Source organism: Pleurodeles waltl, chromosome 3_1 (genome assembly GCF_031143425.1).
Source record: "Pleurodeles waltl isolate 20211129_DDA chromosome 3_1, aPleWal1.hap1.20221129, whole genome shotgun sequence".
Classification (NCBI taxonomy): Eukaryota; Metazoa; Chordata; class Amphibia; order Caudata; family Salamandridae; genus Pleurodeles; species Pleurodeles waltl.
The window spans coordinates 545,602,565-545,628,612 of NC_090440.1; the positions used below are offsets into that span (position 1 = coordinate 545,602,565).

At 44.5% G+C, this 26,048-nt stretch overlaps 1 protein-coding gene across 8 annotated transcripts in view; it reads left to right on the top strand.

Annotated features, from left to right (window-relative positions):
- Nucleotides 1-26,048, top strand: part of TIPIN (TIMELESS interacting protein) — a 125,779-nt gene that overhangs the window by 32,679 nt on the left and 67,052 nt on the right. For all 8 annotated transcript variants that reach the window (XM_069222890.1, XM_069222886.1, XM_069222893.1 and 5 more), the window contains 2 exons: nt 2,801-2,876; nt 20,014-20,136. In XM_069222890.1, coding sequence (XP_069078991.1) covers nt 2,801-2,876; nt 20,014-20,136 — 199 coding nt within the window. The remainder of the gene's footprint in view (nt 1-2,800; nt 2,877-20,013; nt 20,137-26,048) is intronic.

Genomic DNA, 26,048 nt, shown 5'->3' on the forward strand with positions numbered 1-26,048 from the left:
CGTGCTGCAATTTAGCGATAGTAGTGTGAACAGCGCTGAAAAATCAGCACGAACTGCAACGTGCAGTGTGCAAGAATGCACAGCCATTCAAGTTTATTTTGCTGCTGCTCGTGTAGAAAATCTCCTCAAGCGGCACCAAATTTATCCGAGAAGCAGCCCTGTCAGCGACTGCTCGCAACCACCCACATTAGAAAATGGTTCTGGGGATGCTAAATCTTACTCTCATTTCTGGTGCGTCACAGGAAAAAATTCTAACAGGAAGCGTTCAGCGGAATTTGGCCAGAACTCCGCATAATAAGTGTGTCATGGAGTCGCCAAATTCTACCACTTCTGCTGGCAGGATGAAACAATCCACCCACCCCTAATTCAAACCTTTGGTTTGCAAGTTAGCTGTGTATATCTGCATTATTACCTAGAGAGTCCTGATATGGGCCTTCTCATAAGCAAAGTCCATCTTCTTCCATAATAGCAAACATTTCCTTCTCCATTTTCAGTGGTTAGGAGTCCTTTTCTCTGGAAGCTGGGTCAGTCAGTGGATAATGTGAAGTTTCTGTGGGATGTACTATAGTTTACCTCTTTTGTCTAAGTTACTTCCTTTGTGCACTTGACTGAACAGATGTAGCTAGTCCAAGCAACCAAGGTTCATTCCAGGAAGAGGTAATAGATTTTGTAACTTGAATGCCATATTACACATTACATTCACAGCATTAACTCCGTGTCCAGCCAAAGCCGTAACTTCGAGGACTGGGATATGTGGACATTGTTATCCTCACTGTTTGAGTGTTTGGCTATACTTGGGACCCTAACAGTCCACTGTCAGTGGGGTTAAAGATTTAAAACAGAATCATACAATCCATCAAGTATACTATGGCACTTTGTCCACCCTTTGTTTTACTTTCTCAGTTTCCATGGTTGCCAGGTAGGACAAATCCACGGGTTTGAGTTCAGGCAGCTGAGAATTTGACAAAATTTCTCAGTGGACAAATGGGAACTCTGGGTACCGTACCTACCTACAGAAAAATATGGTTTTAAGGACAAGTGGAACACTGAACATCGTTACGTGGGGGACCAATTTGTATTCTGTTATCTAAAGTCAAGCACAAAAACAGGTACCACAATAAGTCTCAAAATTGTCTAGGAAGTACTTTAGTTTCCCCCTGTGATATGGAGGATTAAACACCCGTATTGTGTGAGTGGTTGCTCATGGTTACAAGTTATAGTTGGTTGAAGCCCTTAGAAGGACTCTGGGCAACTGCTGAGCATACTGGTACCTGGTAGCAACAGGGAATTGTTGATTTAGGATTGAAGCCCAATATTGCTGTTAAACTGCAGTTTCTCAGGGGCATGCTCAAATGGTTCCTCATTGACACTGACATCTTTCATCCACAAGACAACCCCATATGTGCTTCAATCTGCTGAGCCATCCTCCTGGTCTTCTTAACAGGGGTTAGCTCATCTGTGCACAGGGAAGTACATCAATCCTGAAAAGAAGAGGTCAAAGAAGCAGAATTCCCTCTTTCAGTCAGCGTTTACTCCACACAGAAAGGCATTAGCATGCACTAACTGATCACAGAAATATAGTTTGTCGGTGCCAGTGAAGTCTTTCTGAGTGGAGTCTCTCAGATTTCAGTCAGCTGCCAATGGAAGACTAATTGGAGGTGCTCTAGATCAAGGGTACTCACAAACATTTTCCCAGGGTCCAAAAAGTTTGGTCGATGACGTACCGAGGGCCGCACTGGTGACACCAGGTGGTGTGCGTGTGTGTGAGTGATTGGGGGGAAGGCTGGGCAAATAGGTGGGTGTAGGGGAAGTGAAGCAGTTACATCCAGTGGCTGAATTGAACAATGTGGACCCAAAAAACCTGGAATCAATCCCGGCTTCCCTACTTGATCAAATTGTGTGATCCTAGGCAATAGTTTTATTTCACTTTCCCTCCTTTTTCTTCATTATCACATACAAAAGGACCTCAACATACATGACTTCAGGATGAATGCTGTACACAAATGTCCCCTGTGTTTGATTTACATAGCTATAATGTTGTTCTTCTACAATAGCAAGCCAGGTAACCCAAAGGGTGCACATAACTGGTTTGCCTTTTAGTTTACCTTTGGCATTGTTGTTAGGGTGGGGAGCATTAATGTTTCTAAAATCATGTTTGAAAACTATAACTTTCAAAAAAATACTCCTCACTGCACTGATATAATCCGATGCTCTAGGGTGAAAAGGTTCTACATGCAAATGAATCACGTTTGTTGAATTTTAAAGACATTATCATATTTTTATACATATGCTGCAGGATGTCTTTATAAATGAAGGTGTTGCTAAAGTTAAATGGTGCAGGACAACTTTGATACTTATTTTCTTAAACTACAATTAACATCTCAATAAATGCTTGCCCGTTTATTTAACATATTTTTAAAGTTAGTGCTGAGTCGAGTTAACAACAGCCCAGTGCTTCTGTTTACTAGGGGGCCGTATATAAAGGTCAGGAGGGCCGCACTTTGAGTATCACTGCTCTAGATGGATGAACAAGAGGTCCTAGACTGAAATTCTGGCTTTGGTCCCTGTGTCTTTCCAACTCTGTCATAAAGTGAACTTGTGCACAGGAAACCGTTTCTAAAGGCATTGTCTGCTTGAGGGATGCTTGATGGCTGTAGAGAGAAGTCCGTATACTAACTGTTGGTGCAGATGTTTAAAAGAAAGTAGTGGCCGAGTGTGGCCATCTACTGCTAAGAATATATTTTTAAAGACAGCAATTCTATTTTGATAGATTGGTATCTGACTTCGTTTTTCTTTCCAGGCTTGTGTCTGAGAGAGGATTGCCAGCTCTACGAACTATGTTTAACGATACAAAATTCAAAGGCAAAGGGCATGAGGTGAGAAACTGTTTATTTTTCATATTTAGCTGAACGGATTTGCGATCTGGTATCTTCATTTCTGTTGATTAACTGAATTTGTTTATCTCTAACAGTAGGATCCCAGAAATCGTAGTCGCATAGAAGACCTCTTTAATAATAAATATGATTTTAAAAATTCTATTTACAGACCTTCTATTTTGTTTCTTTCAATAAAAACGTAAACGTGTCAAAATCAGTTGGGAAATTAAACAAGCATCGGCACAGACACTACATCTGACTATTGCGGCTACATATTTAAGACATGCATGCAAACATTGTGCTTGCAAGTGTTAGCGCATTAATGGGTTTGCCATGTTATACAATACATAGTGCAGCTGCGTTCCCCATACTCCCCAAAAAGGTTTCTAAAGACTTAAGTATGCAGATATCATGCAAAGAGTGATCGATGTCTCGGTGCATGACATCTGCATAGCCAGATTTCGTTACAAACTCACCTGGTCAGTTTGGAGCATCTGATAAAGCACCGGCCATGTGTATGTCGAGGAAAGTTAAATAAAATGTATATCAAAGGAAAAGCAAGCTTTCCTCTTCTTAAACGACAGATCAAAAATATGCATGCTTCAAAAGAAGCGTCAGACATTAGACTGGCAGGCAGCAGCACGAAGGCCCTTGAGAGGCGAGGAAAGGAGCTCCAGTGAGGGGGGAGGTGGGAGGGATGCAGATTTGAAAGCAGCAGAGCTCTGGCGAGGGGCTGGCGGTGAGTGGAGCTCCTACCAGGGGTGCACATGGGGGGAGTAGAGGGAGCGTGGCGGGAGCTCTGGCGGGAGTTGAGGAGGGGTGAGAGGTGATAGGGGAAGTTTGAGGGCACTGTTTCGGGGTAGAGTACAAGAGAGCGTGGCACCACTATGGCAAGGTAAGGGGTAGTAGTGTTTTGATCGCCTGCTGGTGGCTGTGAGTCCAGCCTCAGTTGGCGTATCAGTGACCGAGAAAGCGAGACAACTAAATGTCATGCTGCTTAATTAGAAGCGTAGAAATTCACAATCTTTCTTAGGGAACTGGCTGTAGGACATGTACACGGCGGTGTCTTCCGATTAGGGTGGCTGATCCCAAGACAGCATGTCAGGAAGCCTGTTGGGGTCCTGCTTTTTCTGATGTGCACAATTGATAAGAGACAATACGGTGCTAAGATAAGGGCAGGCTGAGGCTTGCACTCCAGTCCAAACTAAATCATAAAAAAGCCTGCTGCAGTGCAAGGATTAAAAAAACAATCACTTCTTGTATCCAGTGCATTCGTGGCATAAAGAATGAACTCGCGCGCGCAGCATCTTTCACAAAGAAGAAAGAGAGGGCACTCCACTCTGTTGCTGTAGAGACAGAATTTGTCACCAAGGAAAGGACCACTGACCTATTTCGAACTGAACACGGCTCTTTTTCGAAGTGTCTTTGTACATCACATACGAAATTGCGGTTTTTAATACCCAGAAAACTTTGAAGAAATACTGCTCAACACAAGATTAGAACTAAACAACAAAATCACGACCATTTGTTGTGCTGATACATTTCAATTGTTAATTATTAAATCACATCCAGATCTTATCCCTACTCATCGTGGATTCCCCATCTATGTGGGCACGTATAACCCACACTCTGAGGACCGGGTCGATCCTCATAGTGTGGGTAAACCCTGACGGAACAGGCAAGCACTATCTTTGTGGAGGCTGGTCCACTGTGGACCGGTTCCCGTAGTGTGCCTAGGTACTTCCAGGCGAGTGCATCAAAGACCAGTGCAGCTAAGGAGCTCACGGCAGTAAAGACCTCAAGTCATATTTTTGTTTGGGTACAATCTCTTATGCATTTTTCCACAGAAAGGAACTATTTTTTTATGAGGCTATTTATCACTTTCGTTTGTATTATTTACAGTCCTCTTTATTGCCACCGATTTTTGATCGGTGGGTGATGAAATGAGTACGTTTTTTTTTTTTCTCATCCTGGAGAGATCCAAGGGCGAAGTGGGTAGTCATAGTGCCTGTCTCTGCCTCCCTCAGTGGTGGATTATATCATACCAGTGCTTAACAACTCACCCACTGAGTTAAATAGGAAAAATAGGGGATAGTGTTTTTTTACTGTCTTGCCAGCCTTGTCCAGTGGAGGGGGAAAGGGCATTATCGGCCTTAATCCTCCCTCCCCCCTGCTTGTCTAAGGTTAGGGGGTGTGGGCTAGATTGTTCCCTTGCCATGCCCAAATGCGAGCAGATGTATCGTTTACCTTTTTTAAGGCAGCTTTAAGTTTCCACACTTCTCAGTCTCTCACTCATAGTTCAAGGCGCTAAGGAGGGTGGGCCAGCCACCACTTGCTTCTGCAGTATGTTTACAGCGTTGTGAGCTGCTTCATTCCTTCATGACACGCTATTGCTATGGTCCTTGGAACATCGCCAATGTACTCAGTTGTCAGAGAGCTCTGTTCAGCATTGCAAATAGAGCAATGGGGCAGCAATTAGCCCCATCTACTTTTTAGGATGAGCCTAGGCAGCGCACAAGCTCTGCCTCTCGACATGTTATCTACATCTGTGGGCACGCAACGTGCCCATATCACGGCCATCACTTTTATTCGTTGCTTGGCCTGTCTTTCAAAATTCCCTTGATTCCCCAGGTGAATGCTTTACGTTTGTCCCGCCTTGAGGCTGCTTTGTTACCACCTTAAAGGCTGACCAGGTTACATGGATTATTGCACCATCACCCATATACCTTAGTGTGTCGCACTACTTTTTTCTTTTGCCTCGCCGCTTCGTGGCCGTATGTTGTTTCTTTCTCTTCCTTGTTTTGGGCATGCTGCTGTTTCTTTGTATCGTCTGCGCATAAAGGCTGCAAGCTGGAGGGGAGTTCTTTTAATTTATTTAATAATTTAAAAAAAAGGTTCATATAGCGCAAACTGGATTGGAGGAGCGCTTTACATGAAGACTTGAAGTTTCATATATCACAACCTCGATCTGAGGAATGCTTTACATGAGTACCACTTAACAAGTGTAGCAGTTGAAAAATATACAAAATGAAGCATTTAACACAGAAAAAAACACAAATCTTCAAGGTGGCTCTCCTGACACAGAGGGACAGCCAATACTACAATATTCACTGCACTCTGGAAACTCCCCCCATAATGCTTTGCAGGGCATTTTTTTTTTCCCCAATTTTTTTTGCCCATAACTCAGCCTGTGGTTGTCCTACAACAATGAGACCACCACCAAACTGTTCAGCACAGCACACTCCTCCTATTGAGGTCATCTCTGGGTCCCCACACTAGGTTGGGGGTCCCAAAATAGTAACCTCTCCCACCATTCAATGCTGGAACTCTTGTTTTACAGCTGGGAGTAGTTTGTGGTTTAAGGGCCTTGTTTGTAATAGTATTACAGTAGGCCTGTTAGGCCTGAAAATGTGTAAGGGACTACGCCCTCTAGGGGTTACACATATGGTTATACTGCATTACTTTCTGCCATTCTGTTTTCATGTCTTTATGCCCTTTTGGGGCTCACTATATGGTTACATAACCATGTTTCTTAAAAATGCTATTTTTATTACGGTGTTCTCTAGGGGCTGTTCTGAGCATTACAATCATGGGAAACTTGCCCCATAATCCTTTGTGGGGCATTCCTTTTACAAAACATTTTTTCCCTTGACTCACCGTGTGGTGGTCCTAGGCACAATGGGACCACCAGTATACATTTTCTGTCTAACGCATCTCTAGGTCCACACACTATGTTGGGGGGACCACAAAATAATAACCCCTCCCACCATTCAGTGTCTTTTTAAGTTCTCTCATGGCTGGAACGTTTGTTTTACAGCTGAGAGTAGTTTGTGTTTTAAGGACCTTGTTTGTAATAATATTCTAGTAGTCCTGCTAGGCCTGAATATGTGTAATGCACTACGCTCTCTAGGGGCTAAATATGTGGTTACACTGAATTATGTCCTGTCATCCTGTTTTCATGTAGTTATGCTGTCTAGGGGCTGACTGTATGGTTATATGACTGTTTCTCTCAAATGTTATTTTCAGAGTGGTGCCCTGTAGAGACTGTTGTGAGCATTACAGTCAAGATACTGGGGGACCCAAAAATGAATAGTATAAAAAATGGTAAAACATAATGGCAATATTTTCATTTTTTTGCTGGAGATATAGGTAAATGGAAGTGCTTTGGATAAATGCAGGGCCACTGGAATTATGTGGCAAAGAGGGCCGAGGACCAAATTATGCAGCAGGGTTGGCCAATTTATGGGCTAATAAAAGTCCATTTATGCATTTACAATGCCAATAGCTTTAATTCAAGCAAATGTGAGACCTATTGCGTTGCAAATGCTTGTTTTTTAATGTAAATGCCTCCAAAATGGGTGTTGCAGTGTAGAGACAATCCCTTGGGCAAGTGGGGTAGCTTTGGATAATGAATCCTCCACCTCTGCAGTTGATCACTGTGGGACAGGGAGAAATTATGGGGAGAGAAATACTCTCACACCCTTGGGCAAGTTGAAGGATAGATGCTGCAGTTACCCCACTTTGGTCCTTAGGCAAGTGTGAGGAGTAAAGAAACCAAGGCTCCCACCCTTGAGCAAGGCTAGGAAGCTTGTAAAACAAAGTCCTACCAGTACACTGTACAGTGATGTGGATGAATATTTGAATTCTAGTTCGGACTTATGTACAACTCCTTCTTTGTGGCCTTGGCAGGGCCAAGGGAGAATAGAGGGCTATGAAGGGTGGTGGTGTGTGTTTATTTTTAAACAATTTTATTTTTATTTTCCCTCTGAAGCAATAAGAAAAACATTGTCGATATAAGACTAACATCACTACAGTGCCTTGGACACAATATCAGTAACACAAATCCTGTGGTGTACATTCATGTCTATTTTTTCTCAAACAATGTCCATATACTTTTCATCAAGTGTATTGCCATGTTAAAATAAATACATGATGTAGGTGAAAGTCTTGCAGGCGTGATACAATGGAAAACAAAAATGGTAACGTTTCAATATAAACATTCTACAGTAACATCTGAGGTGATGTGCCTATGTTCTAACCTGATCCACAGGCTATAAGGTAGGGGAGAAACGAGATGGAAGAAATACATAAGAGAATGCAATGTGGGTAACATAAACCAGCATTGGCAAAGCCAAAAAGTCTTGGCAATCCAATAGCTATTGGCATTGTCTATGTCTTTTAGTCATGCTGGATAGCAGCACACCTGCTATTCAGCATGGTTGAAAGTCATATCAAAAAACACTATGACCCAGCCTTCACTGTATAACACAAATATAATGTGATAGGATATTGTGTGGGTTTTTCCCATTTTCAGATACTAGCGCAACCCACCACACTGCAAACCAAACCTTGAATTGATATACATAATGCCACTTCATGCATGCATGCATTGCTTGAGTGTGTGAAAACACGAGCACTGGTGTGGAGTGCTCAAACACAACATAAAAAGTAGCTCCTAAAAGAGGAGCAGTGGATGGACACAAGTACTTTGGTCCCTGCACTGGGGAAGTGCTAAACACAAGAGGAGGCATGGCACATGCCTGCCATGGAAAAATGGGCACAAAGGATATGAGGCAGGTGATGGAGCGAGCAAATGATAAGCCTATAGGTGGGCTGGAGCCCACAGATTGAACACAACATGCCTCTTCAAGACTGTGCATGTGCTGTCTAGCTGAGGCTTTAAAAGGGAAGTAATATTAACTTAAGAAGAATAGCAGAATAAATAATAAATACGTATAACACATGATAGTGCGATTTCATAATCGATTAAGAAAAAAATCTATTATATTACCTAGAATGCACCTTGACAAGACAATTTGTTGTGTCAGAATGCGACATTGGCGCTTCACTCTCCAGATGGGGGGATTGCCGCACCAGAGGACCTGGATATTATAGCTCAAGATTAGGGACTAGCATCACCGGGTTAGGCAGCACTCTTCATCAGCCCAGCTCGCACATCCCAAGACAGCCTCTGTTGTCCTTCTGGGCAGTCTCCACCCTGTGGTCTCTCTCACGGTCTGCTGCTGCAGCTGCACAGGGTGGGCAGCCACGGACGAAGCTCTACATGAACCTGTGCAGCTTCATGTGGCTCCTGGCCATGACTCTACGTGAGGCAAAACTTGTTGTTAATATTGTGCTCTAAAAGTTCGCTAACACAAGGTTCTTTCCGGATATTTCTAGGTAGAAGAATAATCTTTCCTTCTTTGTCATTTGCACTGGAATATTTATTGTGAAGGAAGGTTTCAATTCTAGTAAGGACACCGGTGAGGATGTGCTTTTAACTCTTGCTTCTTCACTTTATTGAAAAGGAACAGCAGCCCTCATAAACCTTAACAAACTACATTTCCCAAGATGCATATGGGACAATGTAGCCCATAACAACCAATAGCCGTTTAAGTAACCGTATTTATGTCCTTAATCCTATGCTGCCATCCTCTTCCTGCGGACTTATACTACCCGCTACCTTCGGTTTCATTCCTGTTTTGGATCTGTACCTAGAAGGCAATAACAAATGTTGCTACTAGAGCTGCACATAAACATCATTTATCGCTTACTAGGTGAGGTAATCCAACAGTGGATCAGTTCTCTACAGAGCTAAATCAACTGACTTCATAAACAAGAATACCTACCCTAAGATTCAATTGGTTGGGTCATGAATAGACGAGTAACTTTAATATCTCTTGGGTGGGGGATAATCCTCACCTCCGTGTCCTTGTAATATTTGTATTTTGTGTCAAGACCGGATACGAATATTATGCTGGTTTAAAGCTTAATATTCACCACTGAAGCCACACCTTCTAATGGTTTGAAGTAGAATTGTTTGAAAATAGAATCGGACATCTATCGATCTATCTATCTATCTTCATGATTTCTACCAGTTTTGTGGCCATTGAGAAAGCTTTTGATGCAATTGCACCCCTTGTTGAATGAGCCCCAAATTCCAAGGTGTCTATCCCTGCTTTCATCATTATGCACCTGATCCATCTGGCTATGGTGGGTGATGATACTTCCTTAAAGTGCTTCTTTATGGAAATTCAGTAACTGGTTAACCCCTGCTGGGTTTGTAAGCTGCATTTAACATCACATAACTTGGGAGAATCCATAAGCTTAGGATAAGAAATCACTTTGGTATTGCATTTCATCGTTGTAGTCTGTTGCGAAAGTAACATTCTACCTAACAGGTCTAAGGCCCTCATTTCGAACACTGTTTTGCAGAAAATTTTACAGAGAGGCATTGTTAACTCATCGGTTAGTTCTTTTCTGGAAATATACTCATTGCCCTGCCATGAGAGAAACAAGTTTAATACCTGTTTTTTTGTCAATACAGACATGCCAGTATATAGGCTCCTGTGTTTTGCTTCCCATGTAATTAACATTGTGATCTTTTCTATCCAGTAGTAGTAAACGCCACTCTTCACCTCTGTTTTAGATCACAACCCCAAATAGGTCCTGGTGCAATCAAGCTTTTATTGTGAAGGACGGTCCATCCCAGCAAAAACATGTGAAACAGTTGAGGACACAAAAATATAGAGTGTGCAGCCCCTGACCCATCAGTCGCATGGGTGCATCTCTGCTCATCGTGGGCATACGCTCCGGTCTATGCATCTACATTACATCTAACTTATGGTGGTTTTGCATCATTCTTTGCCTCTAACACACTCAGCAGATAAATGTCCCACACTGTGATCCCCAGTCCTGCCCCCCTCCGCCGAGCATCATATAGCACCACTGCCTCTGCCTTTGCCCAACAAATTTAGTTCCAGGTTCACATCAACCAAGTGAGAGTACCTTGGTGAAGGAGGAATAGAAAGACAAACAGTCCATTCTGAGGAGCATGCAGCATTTTATCACACCCTTCATCCAGCACTTGACAGAGAAAGACCCTGCCAGTTATGTGCAAGCCTAGTTCTTATTTATTTATTTTTTTACCTTTGTCTGTCCACAGACCATTCTTCACACCTGATGCCCCAACCTGATGTGCTGGCATTTGAATTGATGATTAGATTTGGTGATGAGCCAAAACTAGTTCTGCTGTTCCAGGCTTGCATGTGTTGGAGCTGTAGGAAAGTGCCCCTTTTTGACATTGTCCCCACCACTTTTTGCCTGGTGTTTGATGCAAGTTTGAGTGAAAGTGCACTGGGTTCCTGCTAACCAGGTCCCCAGTGCCAGATCTCTTTTCCTAAAACTGTGCAATTGTTCTCCAATTTGCAATACCTTTGCCCCCCTATCAGTCCCTAGTAAATGGTACCCCTGGTACCTAGAGCATGGGTACCAAAGAGGGGTCCCCAAGGGCTACAGCATGTATTGTGCCACCCCCGGGGATCCCTTACCTAGCACATGCAGACTGCCATTGGAAGCTGGGTGTTTTGTTGCAGCTAAAAGTGAAAACATGACATGGCACACAGCTGTGTGCCATGTCCCCTAAACGCTGCATGCAATATATTCAAGTCATCCCTACAGCAGGCCTTACAGCCCTAAGGCATAGTGCTTTATAGTACATGTGAGAACATATCTGCAAGAGCAGATATGCCCCTGCTATGTCTTTGCCGACTCTCAGACATAGTGAGTAAACAGGGAAGCCATTTTAAGTACATGTGCTGGACACTGATTGATAAGAATTCCCCAGCTTCATGATGGCTTCACTGAAAATACGGATGTTTGGTATCAAACATCTCATATTAATAAACCCTCACGGATGCCAGGGATGGATTCATTAATACATGCACCAAGAGGGCACCTAAGAGGTGTCCCATGAAAAACTACCAATGTGTGGACTGGCTAGTTTTAGGAAGCCTGCCTCCAATAGACATGCTTTTGACCCCCAAGGGTGAGAAACTTTGCCTTTGGGTGGACATAAAGGAAAACCTTGTCTGAAAGGGGTGTTAGCACACTCCTCCAAACAGGATGACCTGTGAATATCCATTCCAAGGAAGGGGGCTTCAAAGTAGCCTACTGCCCTTGGTACGCAGACCTGGCTTCACTAAATAGAGAGATGCCAACCCATCCTCCTCCACCGCCCCTGGCCCATGGAGAATAGGACCGAAGGTGTCCGCACGTCTGAGTATCTCAAGACTTGAACCCATATGTTGGTTCTCCTCGACTGGACTCCCTGTCCAAACCTGCAACCTCTTTTCAGCCGGACCAATCCCCAATGGCTAACATTTGGCACCTGACGCTGTATTGCACCTCTGCACCTGGCTGTCTCAAGGCTGTCCGCAGTGACTTGTTGATGTGGCCTGGGGCCTTGCCCCTTACCCGCCTTCAGTCCAGGAGATTATTCCCGTAAGTTGCTGTACAATACCTGAATGCAGTACTTGTTTTTTCTCCATAGGATAACATTGCAGCTTCTGAAAAATACACGACTTTTGAAACCTGAAAGTATTTTTCTTGCAAACCTACTTACCTGATCTTATTGATTCTGGTGCCTAAATATATATAAAGATACTAATTATTAGGGTCGAGCGTGCAAGCGCTCTAGCCTGCTGTAATCTCTCTGTGGGCTTTTAACCACACCCATCAGTTTCCTTGCTTAGTGAGCTTTCCTTTTAAAATTCACTGTATTCCATTTGTGAAAGGCATGCATAAGTCAAAACATACGAGGCTCCATTTTTTTCAGCATGGTTTCTGGACTACTTTTTCTTAACATTTTCTACGGCACACGATCTCGCTGCACATTTGCTGATATGTTTGACTGCGAGCGAACTTCTGTTTAATTTTGTGTGCTCTTTCATGCTCATGACGTGGCACTTTAAATCTACTTGCTTATGTAAAACTGTGTTACTTTTCATTGTAATTTTATGTGGCAACAAAAATCTGGTTAACACTTTACAGTGCTAATAGCTCTAAGTCGAGCAAAAGCGAAACCCATTGCATTGCAAATGCTTGTTTTTTTTAACTGCTGTGGATCTCCTTATTGAGGTGTGTCTCTCATCTATTGAATGTGTGTGTATATGCAGATGTCTAAGACTCTCTCTGATAAGCCTAAAGCTACTCAACCGCACTACCCCCTAAAAAGAGCACCTTGGGATTGCTTGAGCAAGCCCCTACCCACTAGTAAAGGAACCACTGGACTCTTTTCATGGTATATCTCATTTTTTGATAGATCCTGTAGAGAACCAGCTTCCCACAGGAGCCACCATCTTATTTCTTCTCTGGCATCCTCAGAGTTCCACCAATTCGGAGTAACTTAAACCTCTCCTGCGGTCCACTGCCTTCATGGGTTTCATCGCTCCCAAAGATATGGCACTGGGAAGTGGCTTTCCAGTTTGTAGGAGGCCCACAGTATGAGCCAGTTTCCTGAGCGATATCTTGGACTTGGTCAAGAGGCGTCGAAGTTCTTTCCGGGTATTTATAATCTTTGAGTTCAGTAGTTGAGGTTTGTGGAAACTAAGTCTACAACAAACCCCAGGAACGTAATTGATTGGGTTGGATACATAACTGATTATCACAAATCCTAGGTCCTGAAGAATCAAGACCATCAGACTGAAATTACCAATCAGTCTGCAAGAGCATTGATCCATCAGTGGAAATCATTGAAATAAACAATCAACCTCCTTATCTGAGTGTATCTCCATATGAAAGGGCAAAAAACCATCCACCTGTGTAAGTCCTTGATCTTGCTTATTGACTGGAAGCCCTTGTTGTCTATTTGTACTAGAAACGTGTTGGTGACAAATCCTCAGGAATGGGAAATGTGTGCCTTACAGCCCTTTTCCTTTCCAGTTCGCTTACCTCTTGGACTATCAGAGAGGATTGTGCCTTTGAAAAAAATTGATGGATTTCGGTCCCTGCCATTAATGGGGAGGCCCATAAAATTCCATTTGGAACCCCCGATGGTTTGCAGTACCCAAGTGTTGGAAATGGCCCTTTTTGCAGGGTTATCCCCAAACTTTTTGCCTGCTTCCTCCTATTTTCCTCTGATCTGATTTTGTTGATTTATTGTCTCTGCACACTTTACCACTGCAGATCAGTGCTAAAGTGCAAGTGCTCCCTGTGTAAATTGTAATTGTGATTGGTTTATCATTGATTGGCATATTTAATTTACTAGTAAGTCCCTAGTAAAGTACACTAGAGGTACGCAGGGCCTGTAAATCAAGTGCTACTATTGGGCCTGCAACACTGATTGTGGCGCCCACATGGGTAGCCCTGTAAACATATATCAGACCTGCCACTGCAGTGTCTGTGTGTGCAGTCTGGCACTGGCAAGTGTATCCACTTGACAGGCCTAAACCTTCCTTTTTACTACATATAAGGCACCCCTAACGTAGCCCTAGGTAGCCCCATGGGCAGGATGCAGTGTATTTAAAAGGTGGGACATGTACTGGTGTGTTTTACATGTCCTGATAGTAAAATACTTCCAAATGCGGGGTTCACTATTGTAAGGCCTATCTCTCTCCCATAGGTTAACATGGGGACCACCTTTAAATATCTTTTAAGTGCAGTTTCCCATTTGGAGAAGATAGAGATTTGAGGTTTCTAAACTCACAATTTAAAAATACATCTTTTGGTTGTGTTTTAGATTCTCTGTTTGAACATGCCACTTATCGAAAGTGGGCATTTTCTTGCTTAACCATTCTGTGCCTCTGCCTACCTGTGGGATCCATGTCTGGGTCAGACTGACATTTGGGCTGTGTGTGAATTTCCTCTAGACAGTGACACAAAGGGAGCTGGGGTGTAGCCTGCATATCCTGATGAGAATCCTGGGCTAGAGTGGGGAGGACTGAGCCGACACCTGCACCTGAAAGGGCTGTGCCTGTCCTCAGACAATTCAGTCTGAGATGCTGCCTGGGCAAGGCAGCATCTTGTGAACAACAAAGACTTTCCTTTGACATTTGCCTACTTCAAAGGCAGAAATGAGTATAAATCGTGGACCCGAAACCCCAGACTTCTAGAACACTTCTGGATCAAAAGGAGCCTCTGCCAAGGAGAAGAGCTGGAGGAGGAGTACTGCCCCTTTGCTGCATGTGCTTTGCTGGGTTGGCCTGCAGTTGATGCTTCTGCTTTTGCCTTAAAGAGGGCAAAGACTGGACTTTGCTGTGTATCCTGGTTGTGAAATTTCTCCAAGGGCTTGGAGTAGAGCTTGCCTCCTGTTGGAAATCTCAGAGATATCAAGAACTTCAGCTTCATCTGCCCACAGCACTGGGAACTGTGTGTTTTGTGCTGCGACAGAAGAAAAAGCACTGCAACGCCGTCAAGAACGCTGCTGACTGCCCAGTGACCTGATGCCACCGCACAGAGCTGTGCCCTACGTTGCCCCGTCACGCTGGTCTCACCGCCACCTGACGCTGTCACCGAGCCACTGCTTGCATTGTGACCTGTGAGCTCGCACTCCATATCACTTTGCTCACACTGGAGCCTTGGCATCCCTGATGCTGCCGCTCCATGCTGACTCCGACGCCACTGCCTGCACGTGGCCTGAGGACACTGCTCGTGAGATACACAATGCACCGTCCCGCACTGCAGCCCCTGTACACCGATGCTAGTGCCATCAACTCTTACATTTTTGTCAACAGATTCTCCTGTCTGCACCGTGACCCGTAGGCGCCACACGGAGCCTGCCTCGCGTCGTACCTCGGCTTTGGGCCTACTGACAACAGCGCTTCAGCAATGACGATGACGCTGCCTGCACCGTGACCTGGAGTCACTGCACGTCGCACCACCCCGCCACACTTCACAGTGCAACCCTGGGCTCACTGACGCTGTCACCGAGCCGCTGCCTGCACCATGACCTGTGGGCACCGCACATCGCATTGTCCTGCTTTGCACTGCAGCCCCGACACCATCAATGCCAGCTCTCCTGACTTCGTCATCAGCCCGGAGTTCGATCTGCAACGCATGTAACTTCAAGGGCCCGATGACCCTCGCACCGACCTCCAGAACCGACTCCAGCGACACCACATTCCGGATCTCGACTCCCTGCATTTTCAAGGTACTGTTTGCGGGTCTTCCCGACACCGTAGCTGGTCAGCGATGCAGCGGCCAGCCTGAAGTGTTGGATTTGTTGTTCACAACGTCGTGATAGACCCAGACGGAGCTATCAGCTTCAAGAAGTGTATTTTTAAGTAATTCCTGCAAAATTCATATCTTTTTTACAGTATGTTGGATTTTTCTCGTTTTGGTTTTGTTTTACACAGAAAAATATTGGCTATTTTTCTAACACTGGTGTGATGTCCTTTTGTAGTATTTTCACTGTATGCTGTGTGTTATGTGCAAATGCTTTACACATTGCTTCTGAGATAAGCCTGACTGCTTGTGCCAAGCTACCAGAGGGGTGAGCATGGATTATCTGAAATAGGTATCTCCCTTATCCTGACTAGAGTGAGGGTCCCTACTTGGCCAGGGTGCAAACCGACTGCTAATTAGACACCCCATTTCTAACACCAAGCATGGTTAGTTAGTTTCTGTCAGTAGTGATAAAACTATGGCAGCCTTTCCCATACACGTACAAGTGAAAATGGGCTTAGACTTAACAGAAAATGTAAAGTTGTTGGTCTTGTTGCCTCTGAAGTTGCATGGGGAGCCATGTCCTCTGTTGGCTCCTCTAGTTGGAAGGAACCTGCCGAAGGAGTTGTGATCTTGCCACCCTCCTAGATGGGTAAATTGACCTCTTTGAGAGTCTTGGGTCGAAAGGTGGCCAGCTGAGAGCCCTCTTCCTTGGTTGGACCCTCTAAAAAAGCTTTTGTCCAAAGATTATTTTAATGGATGTTGTAGGAAGCTGACCTGGCGTGTGGTGGGTACCTATGGTCCAGGGTTCCCCTATTAGATCTCTAGAGGTAGCTGTGAATGAGCAGCCAAGGCTTATCTAGGAGACATGCAAAGCTCATGTAAAACCACTGTAGTCACACAGCACTTACACACATGAAAGAAACCACACAGTGTTACAAAAAAAGGTACTTTATTTTAGTGACACAATACCAAAATTACTAAGCAGGTAATACTCCCTTAGAAGATAAGAAAGCAGAACTAAATATATACACTAATAATCAGAAATAGGCATAGAAAAAGGTATAAATCAGTGCAAATGCAATTAGACAATAGTGACTCTAGGGGGAGCCCAAACCATATGCTAAAAAAATGGAATGCCAATGCTGGACCCACACCTAGGTAAGTGGAATATGTAGAGGGGAGCTGGGAGTACTAGGAAACCACAGAGGTAAGTAACACAGTATTCCGCCCCCATCCCTCCCTTACACCCAGCGACCAGGAAAGCAGGAGTAAATCACTGGAATTTCCCCAAAACCACCCAAAAGGAAGGAAAAGAAGACACCCGGACAAGACTACAATAACCCAGCAGTGGATTCCTGGAGAGGAAGTCCTGTGGAGAGAGGGGACCAAGTCCAAGAGTCACAGTGGAGTCCAGGAGGAGTAGGAGCTGCTAGCTACTACCTACCCAGCTGTACTTGCAGGAGTTGGCAGACGGTGATGAAGAGGCGGTCAGCACTGCAGCCTTGGAGCCGGAGGAGAATTCCTGAAGGATGCAGAAAATGTCCCACGCTGGAAGGAGGATTGCAGACGAGTGTTGGTGCAGGAAGTCCACCAACAAGCCTTGGCAAAGGCAAGTATCGCAGTTGGCGGAAAGTGGTGCTGTGGGGGTCCAGCAAGGCCCAGGAGGAGTCAACCCAGGAGGGGGAGTCACAGGGGTCCTTCATCGTCGCAGAGAGTCCACAGGAGCAGAGGCAGCACCCACTGGACAGAGACACAGGAGTCTCCTAAGGAGCCCATGCAGTATTACAGAAGGGGATTACACTCTGCAGGAGAACCACGCAGAGGGCTGTGCGTCGCAGGAAGTAGTGCTGGGGGCTGGAGCTGCACGTAGCCTGAAGATCCCTTAGAGGAGATGCCAACAAGCCTTGGCAGCTGCAAGAGATGCAGTGCACAAGGGTACTGTCCTGCGTGGGAAGGCAAGGGCTTACCTCCACCAAGTTGGACAGCTGGCAGAGGACCAAGAGGACTACTCCGGGCCACCAACCGTGATGCAGGATCCACGCAGCTCATGATGGGAGGAGATCCACGCAGCTGGTCGTCGTTGCACTAGGTGCCTGCAGATGCAGGGGAGTGACTCCTTCACTCTAAGGCAGATTCTTTCTTCCTTCTCATGCAGGCTGAAGACTTGCCCCCACCCCCTCAGAGGATGCACAGCCAGGGAAATGTTGCAGAAGCTGGAAGGAGCCATGGAAACAATGCTGCAAGAAGATTCTTCTTTGTTGTTGTAGATTGTCGGTTCCTGGAGGGTCCAGTCATGGTTCAAGCGGCTAGAAGTTGAAGGAAGGTTGCAGAGGAGCCCTGATGGAATCTTGCAAGCCGAATCTGAGGACCAACCCAAGAGAGAGACCCTAAATAGCCCTGAAAGGGGGATTGGTCACCTAGCTAGAATTGATAAGGAGTGTCACCTGAGGTACCCAACGTGGGTTCAATTGTGCCCAGTTTCACTACTTGTGTACTATTGAACAGGCCAGGCTTTTAGCCTATTAAATGCATTGTCCACACAGTCGCCCTGCAAATAAGCAAAGCCTAACATGAGCACGACCTGACAAAGCAAAAGGAGTCAAGCCTGCATTACTTGTAACCGTACAAACAGTATAACAGAACTGCCGAATCGTACAGCGCCACTGTGAGCCAAAATCACATGATGGCAGAAAAGACAAGCTCAAAACCATTGTATAAGTGGCTTTCCAGTTTGACTTTGGAGCAGACGGTGATCATTAAGAGGTGTGAAAACACCCCAGGAAATTGGCGACAGCCTCAAGACTAGGCCTGGGCAGAACTCTGAGTTTCACTCAGCAAAGTTCGAGTTCTGTGGAGTTTTAGCACAGGAAGCTTCTTCCACAATGTAAAATCAGCACGAATGGCACCATGCGGTGTGCTAGAGGGCACAGCTACTCAAGCTGATTTTGTAATCAAGCGGCAGCTTGATCAGTGCTAATGGTCGCAACCTCCCATGACTGCCTGCTTTGAGAAAGCTCGCCAGGAAGCGTTCTAGTACCCAAAAGTAGCACTAGAGAACTCAAATTTTCACTCACCAACTTAACATTGGCAAGCATGAGAGAAACTTCGCCATACAATGGTTGGCGGTGTTGTGCTGGAACCCTGCGCTCCAAGTGGAACACAGAGAGGGCAAAACCTATCGAACTCCACCAGCGGAGTGAAACTTTTCACCCACACCCTTCCCAAGAACCCTTTTTTGGAAGGGAGTGCGGGGACTTGGTGCGGGGACTTGGTGAGGGCCATAGTTCGTCTTAGGTCACTCTCTGGACGAAGCCCACCCGCCTCCTCACAAGGTGAAATACATTTGTAAGTTGACAGGTATAAGGGAGTACAATTTGCTAACAATACACAAAGGAATAAGGGAAAGCCAAGGGAGCCGCTTATCTTAGTGAGGGGTCAGGGAAAAAAGAGGATGGGAGCATAGAATTAAGGACATTAATACTATTACTCGAATGGCTATTGCTTATTATGGACTACATTTTTTCCCCTTCAGCGTCTTGGGGAAATATAGTTTCTGTAATATTTATGAGGGCTGCAGTTATTTTTTTGTAATAAAGCAAGAATTAAAAGCATAATCCTCTTCTCCAGCCCGACATAGAATTAAATGTTTAATTTCCACTTTAAACTGGTGCACTCCTTAGGCATGCTTACTAGTGATGTTCCTAACTGTTTGACTTTTGTTTTGTAATCTACAGAGGTTGAGAGAGATGAAGAGTAGATAGAATTCCGCAGTCCCTGTATGTTCCCTATGCCCACTTTATAGAACTAGCAAATATTCCTTTCCCCAACTCTATACTTCCCTTTCATTCTTGCTTCCTCCACTGTGGCCCTACTTCTGTTGTGTTCTCTGAGTAATCACTGGTCTTCATGCAGGGTGTATATGCATGCATTAATTACATTGTATTGTTAGTATGTCTCCTAAAGTGGGACCATAACCCTCACTGCATGGTTTAGTTGACAGTTTCTTGAGTATGCATTTTTTCATATATTATTTCACCTTGTATTGTTCTGAGAGCAGGAGTGGATTCTCGTACTTACCAATGACCTGACTGACTGCAAAATGCTACCCATGCACCTGTGGTTTGACTCCTAAGAGGATTCAACACCACATTACTGTAACTGTGTGGTAATGTGCATCTCATTGCTGTTGTAGGCAGAAGATTTGAAACTGCTTCTGAGGCACATGGAGCACTGGGCTCACAGGTTGTACCCAAAACTGCCATTTGAAGACTTCATCAATAAACTTGAGGCACTGGGCGCAAAAAAAACAGTCCAGGTGAGTGACTCCTACTTTGCTTTAGTGAAATGCTTTGTGGAGGTATAAATGAAGTCTGTTTTTAGATGCCATAGCTCCCTTGTGTAGTAATAGTCGCACAGATGTTTTGCCCTTTACAGAATGACTTCGTTTTTTTTTTTTTTGCTAAACTTTAAAAAAAAATGTAATGTGTTTTGTAGTATAATTACACCTATGGTATTGGTGCGCTTTACATGTGATTGAAGCAACAGTAGATAAAGAATCTGTAGTATAAAAAGAAAAACAGAGTAAGGTAGGATGAGAGAAACAGGCAGTAGGTAAATAAGTGTAACGCAAAAGCTTAATTGGTCTTTTGTAGTTAAAATCAATTTTTTCCCTTTTTATGTAAATGAACAGACATTCAAATTTAAGCTTAACATTGCCTATATCGAAAGTCAGAACAAAAGAACTCAAAAAATGAAGCTTCTTCCGATCTCGAGTTCCCAGCGGTGTTGCACTGGGGTATTGGATAATAGGGAAACATGAAGTAAAATGCTGTATAGATCTGTAATCATGCCATTTATCTGTATTTTTTGTGATGAGCCATTTCTCAAAAGGTGTCTGGGTCTGTGGACCCCCTCTCTCGTGGTGGGATGGGAAAGCCAGTGTTGGGCCTGGAGGTGCTCTGTCTCTGGGAGTGCAAAGTCCTCTTTTAGCTCCTCCAAAGAGAGAATACCGTCTGCGCCATAAAGGTGTCCATCCAAGCAGCAACTGGTGGTTTGCCACGGCTGAAATGCAGTTTAATTCATCCCTGGTGTGAAGTCTATATTTCCCATTATGAGCGTCAAGGGAGAGGGAAATGAAGTTAATCCTTTAGGGTCTGCCACACTGTCTCATGCCCAGAGCACCAATCTGGTATCTGGGGAGGAGTAAAGACCCCAGGCTCTCTGTGGTCTCCTCAAGAAAGTGACTTTCCAAAAGTGTGTGCCTGCCACTGCATGGCCATAAAGAGCCAGTGTTTCTCCGACTCAGCCCGGGACCACGCTACAATGTTATTGAGTTGAGCGGCCTGTTAATAGGCTAGGAGATTGGGAATGCCCAAACCCCCTCTGCGTTTATCCACACATACTAAACGGAGCAGGGCTCGTTGTAACATTCGGATTGTCCCTGCTGGAGGCTGAATCGGTAGGCTCTGGAAGAGGAAAAAGGGGCCCAGGACAGTCCTTTTGAGCTCAGCAGTCTGGCCTAGCCTCGAAAGGCGATGCAATCTCCATCGGGTTAGGTCTTGTGTGACTTGTCTGAGTAAAGTGCGAGCGTTCGGTAATGCCGTACCAGACACTGTTGGGGCAAGTTGAATTCCCAGGCAGGGGACAGAGGTCGATGACCATTGTATCCGAAATTGGCCAGAGAGTTGTTCTTAAATATGGGTGGGGACTGTAAGGTTAAGGGCCTGCTATTTATTGATGTTAATTTGAAAGCCGGCTGCCCCTCTGAACAACCCGGCCTCCCCCAAGAATACCAGTAGGGTTTTCTGCGGATCACCCGAAGCTACAATGACGTCATCTGCATATAAGCAAATGTTATGGGTTTCTCCGCTAAATTGGACCCCGGTGATATGTGGGTGATCATGGATTCTTTGAGCAAAGGGCTCCATGTAGAGCGCAAATAATAGTGAAGAAAGCGGGCAACTCTGCTGGGTGCCCCTACGGATGGGAAAGGGGATCAGTGTGTGGCTGTTCACTCTAACGGTCACCCTAGGGTGACCATAATTACTAAGTATCCAGTTGGGGAACTGTGAGCCAAAACCAAAGTGCATGAGTGTTGCTGCTAGATGGTGCCAGTGGACGCCATTGAATACCTTTTTTGCGTCTATGGCTAGAATCAGGATTTCCCGTTTGGAACCGGTGGCTGTTCCTATCATATGGAGAATCCTTTTAGTGTTATCGCTACACTGCTGTGGGGGATGAACCCTGCATGGTCTGGGGGGTATCAGGCACGGCATAAGTGGGTTCAGGCGAGCTGCCAAAACGCTGGTGAAAAGTTTGACATCAACGTTAATGAGGGCAATGGGTCGGTAGGTAGGCGTTTCTACTTTCCTGGCTTGGGGATGTCGACTGTGGATGCTTCAGTCATAGATTGAGGCACAGTAAACAGGTTGGTGATGAAATTAAATAAACAGGTCAGCATGGGGGCCAAGCTGCTGCAAAATGTCTTATAAAATATTGCTGGAATGCTTTCTGGTCCTGTCAATTTAAGGAGTTTCTGTCGATTAATAGCTGCTATCTCTTCTTCTATGCAAATTGGGCTGTCTAACTCCTCCGCTTGTATTGTGGTGAGTCGTGTGGTATGTGCATGGTAGAGGTAGCTATCTATGTTCGTCAAGGCTATGGATTGAGCTTTGTAAAGATCTTCATAGAATTCCTGAAATCGCAAGGCGATGAGTTCATCACTCCTGACCTCCGAACCATCCACCTTAGCAGTCTCTCTCTCGACGTGCAAGCGATTAGCAAAGGGTAATCCGCATTTGTTCCCCTCCACGTAGTAGGAATGTTTAAGGCAAAGAAGGGAGTATTCTGCCCTATCGGGGTCCAGGCCTACAAGTTTTTTTTTTCTAGCTGCCTCGAGCAGTCACTTAATTGGTGTTTTGGCAGATATTGTGTTTGTGTTCAGCAGAGGTGACTCCTAAGTTCGTTTGTAGTATCGTTTGTTGTTGTATTCTTAATTCAGGATGTTTCTTTAGCTACCTTTGCTTTGCTAGGAATTACCTTGTAATAAGCCTCTCTCCCTTTAAACCAGAGACTTCATCAATAGGCAAAAGGACCCTTTGACTCGCTAGGCTTTTTAAGCATTACTCTTTGCACAGTATCGCTTGCCCATAATTTGGTTTTAATGTGCATTTTGCCTTGTTACCCTCTTTGTTTTTTCTGAGTTTACCAGTGGAGTGGCGAAGGGAAGTGGAGGGTTACTACTCTAGCATCATTTTGTTCACAACTTAATATATTCTGTTTTATTACACTCCGCAAGTTCAGTTGCCAATAAACTTACCATGCTGAATTCCCTGCTTCAAAGATGTTTTATCACTACCAGCCATGTGCACTGTAGGTCCTGGTGGGCTTTAATCTATGATCGATATTCAGAAGTCTCACTTCACTATGTAAATTAGTTGGGAGTCGCTGTAAATGAGAGCTGAGTCCTTGAATGTAATTGCATTTTATGAAGATACCCTAAAAATATGGTGCCGGAATAGGTTTTTGTCCTTTTCCACTCATTGCACTTTATTTGGATTATTTTTCAATCCAGCACCTCTCACACCTGGCTACTGGTTCTGGAGACAAGCTCTTTGTCCATGTCCCTGGGCTGCATTGCCCAAATCTGTCTCCTTTTGTCTCCTCCCATTTGTACTCTGCACTACTTTGTCCACCTTTTGTCTGCTGCCACTGTTTTGGTCAGCAATGTGAGATTGACAATATTTCTTTTACATTTCTTTTTTCTGGATGGTACTGCTCCCCTCTCCTTTATCTCATTCTCTTTGCCTCCCTTCTGCCATCCCACCTCCATGACTACACTACAGGGTACCTGGCCTACGTACCTGAATGCAGGTACTGTTGCATGAATCATCAAATCAGCTATCACTGTTCATGTACTTTATCACTGTGTAGTTCTAGACATAAGGTTTGCAATATTATTTGTACTAGTCCTTTTCTGGCCTCTGTTTTCATTGTGCCATTTGCTAGACTCTCTAGCTAATTTATTCAAGACCCTTGATCCCAGGGAACAGGAGATGTCGAAAACAGACTGGCTCTTCCCAGCAGCTCTACATCTGGTTCTTCTTGTACCAGCAGAAGAACGTGTTGAATGGGGTACCTTTCAAAAGTCTTTGTCCCCGCTATTGATAATGAAGATGCTTCAATGACTGATTGTTTATCTAACAGAGACAAGTTTTTGACCACTGAAGAGTCCTATTCCTTAAACACGTTGATGCGAATAGATGTCTTTACTGTTATTTCTGTGGGTGAACTTCTGCCTTGGAGTGTTGAGTAGGGAGTGATGGACAGATTAGAGGACCAGGATCCCGTCATGGCATGGCAAAGCTTGCATGGACAATTGTGAGTTGTCAGTGTAGTCTTAGTTATTGAAGCTTGCTTTGAGAAGTCCCTGATCAGATTTTCATTCCTGTTCTTAATTTACATAGTTTCCTATTCAGTGGCCAAGTAGGTTATGTATATTGGTATTTCCAAACACCATAATCAACATTAGGCCTGGTGATGGGGGGTCATCTGGGGGAACAATGGAGCAAGACAACAGGAGATTGAGACAACTAATGGCCTCTTGTAGTCTTCGTTCATTAAGTTGAAAGTGAGAGAAGGGCACTATGCCAATAGGGGATACTCTTACAGAAGTCTCTGCCACACACTCCGAAGTTGTTTACCAGTGTCTTGGGTGCATCTGAGATGTGCATATGATCAACCTGACAGTCCAGGGAAGGTGACCAATCAGTCAGAAATCCTACATCATAAAACAGCTGGGTGGAAGGGCCATCTACCCAGTTATGAAAACGTGCATCTGAGCACCATCTTAAACCAGAAAAACACCACCATAGCATTTCACCAAACGAATGCATAAGATCCAGAACACTCTTGAGGGAGGTTGACAAAGATCTGCTGCTGTCTTAGAATTAACACATCACTTTAAACCATCTCCCTTTGCAACACACAACAGGTGGTTTAACAGACCCTCTGTAGGTCAGCAGATGTGTTTTGAATAACCGGGTGCTGAGCGGATGGTGGGGGGGGGAGGTATTTCACCATGTGCAAATAATTATTCTGGATGGAATTTTCAAAGTAGCTGTTTAACTACATCAGCTCGGGGGCAGGGTGGATGAGTCACACCTTCTGTGTCAGTGAGCTCTTTATTGCATCATGAATTGACAGTGTGCCTCTTTCCTATCTAAATTAATTTTACATTTAACATTAGACTATCTTATCCTCTTTCATCCCGAAGATAGCCTCCAACAGAGATCCCTTCATCTGTTGTATGTTACAAGGTTTCTCATGAGATTATTCCTCAGATGGGCTTCCTGTTCTATTAAAATTGCAAATTATACCGTGATTCAGATGCACATGTTGCATATCTATAACCTTGATTGTTTATCAAGAGTGTTTTTTGTTTGTAAACAAACCACCCTTTTCACTGTCAGACCAGGAGCATAGTTTGAAAATCAGTTACAACTGAATGCTTCATCACACTCACACCTCAATAAGAAACTTAACTTCTTTCTGTGCTCTCTGAGAAAGTAAAGCTTCTGAGAACCTTAAAGGCACAATCAACCTGAAGTTAACATACCCCATGGTATTGAACTACCAGGGCTGTGTTCTTGCATTGGTTATGATCTCTCCAACACATAGATTTGCCAGATGTGTCTGTGTACCCATACTGCTTGAAAAACACATAGCAATATGATGATCACTGCACATGTGACTCACAGTGAAGTAAGAGCCCTCGTTTCAAGAATCAGATGGTGACCCCTCACAAGTGTGCTCCATTGTGAGTTTATAGATAATTTAGAAGTATTAAAAAGAAAACTGTGCTTTTCAGAAATTAAAGAGTAACACCATTCAAACACTTGAAAGATTCAGCAAATACTGGAAATGTCATATTTAAAACCACGTGACTAGGTCATCTTGCCCATTTAGGTATCCTCCCTTGCCTTATTGTTTTTTGCCACCTCCTTTCACCCCATTCATTGGATGATCACATTTTGTGTAACATTTTTGCAGTGGCAGTTTTGCGGCACCAAGAGGGGCTGAAAGGAATTAGGTGCTGCACATCCATGGAGCACTCAGCTGTCCTCATGCTACTTCACTGGCATCTGTTATCCACAGGTACTCTCTGGCTGAACTTAGGTCTGTCGTAGCACAGACCAAAGAAGGAGGTTGTTGGTGGCTTATCCTGAT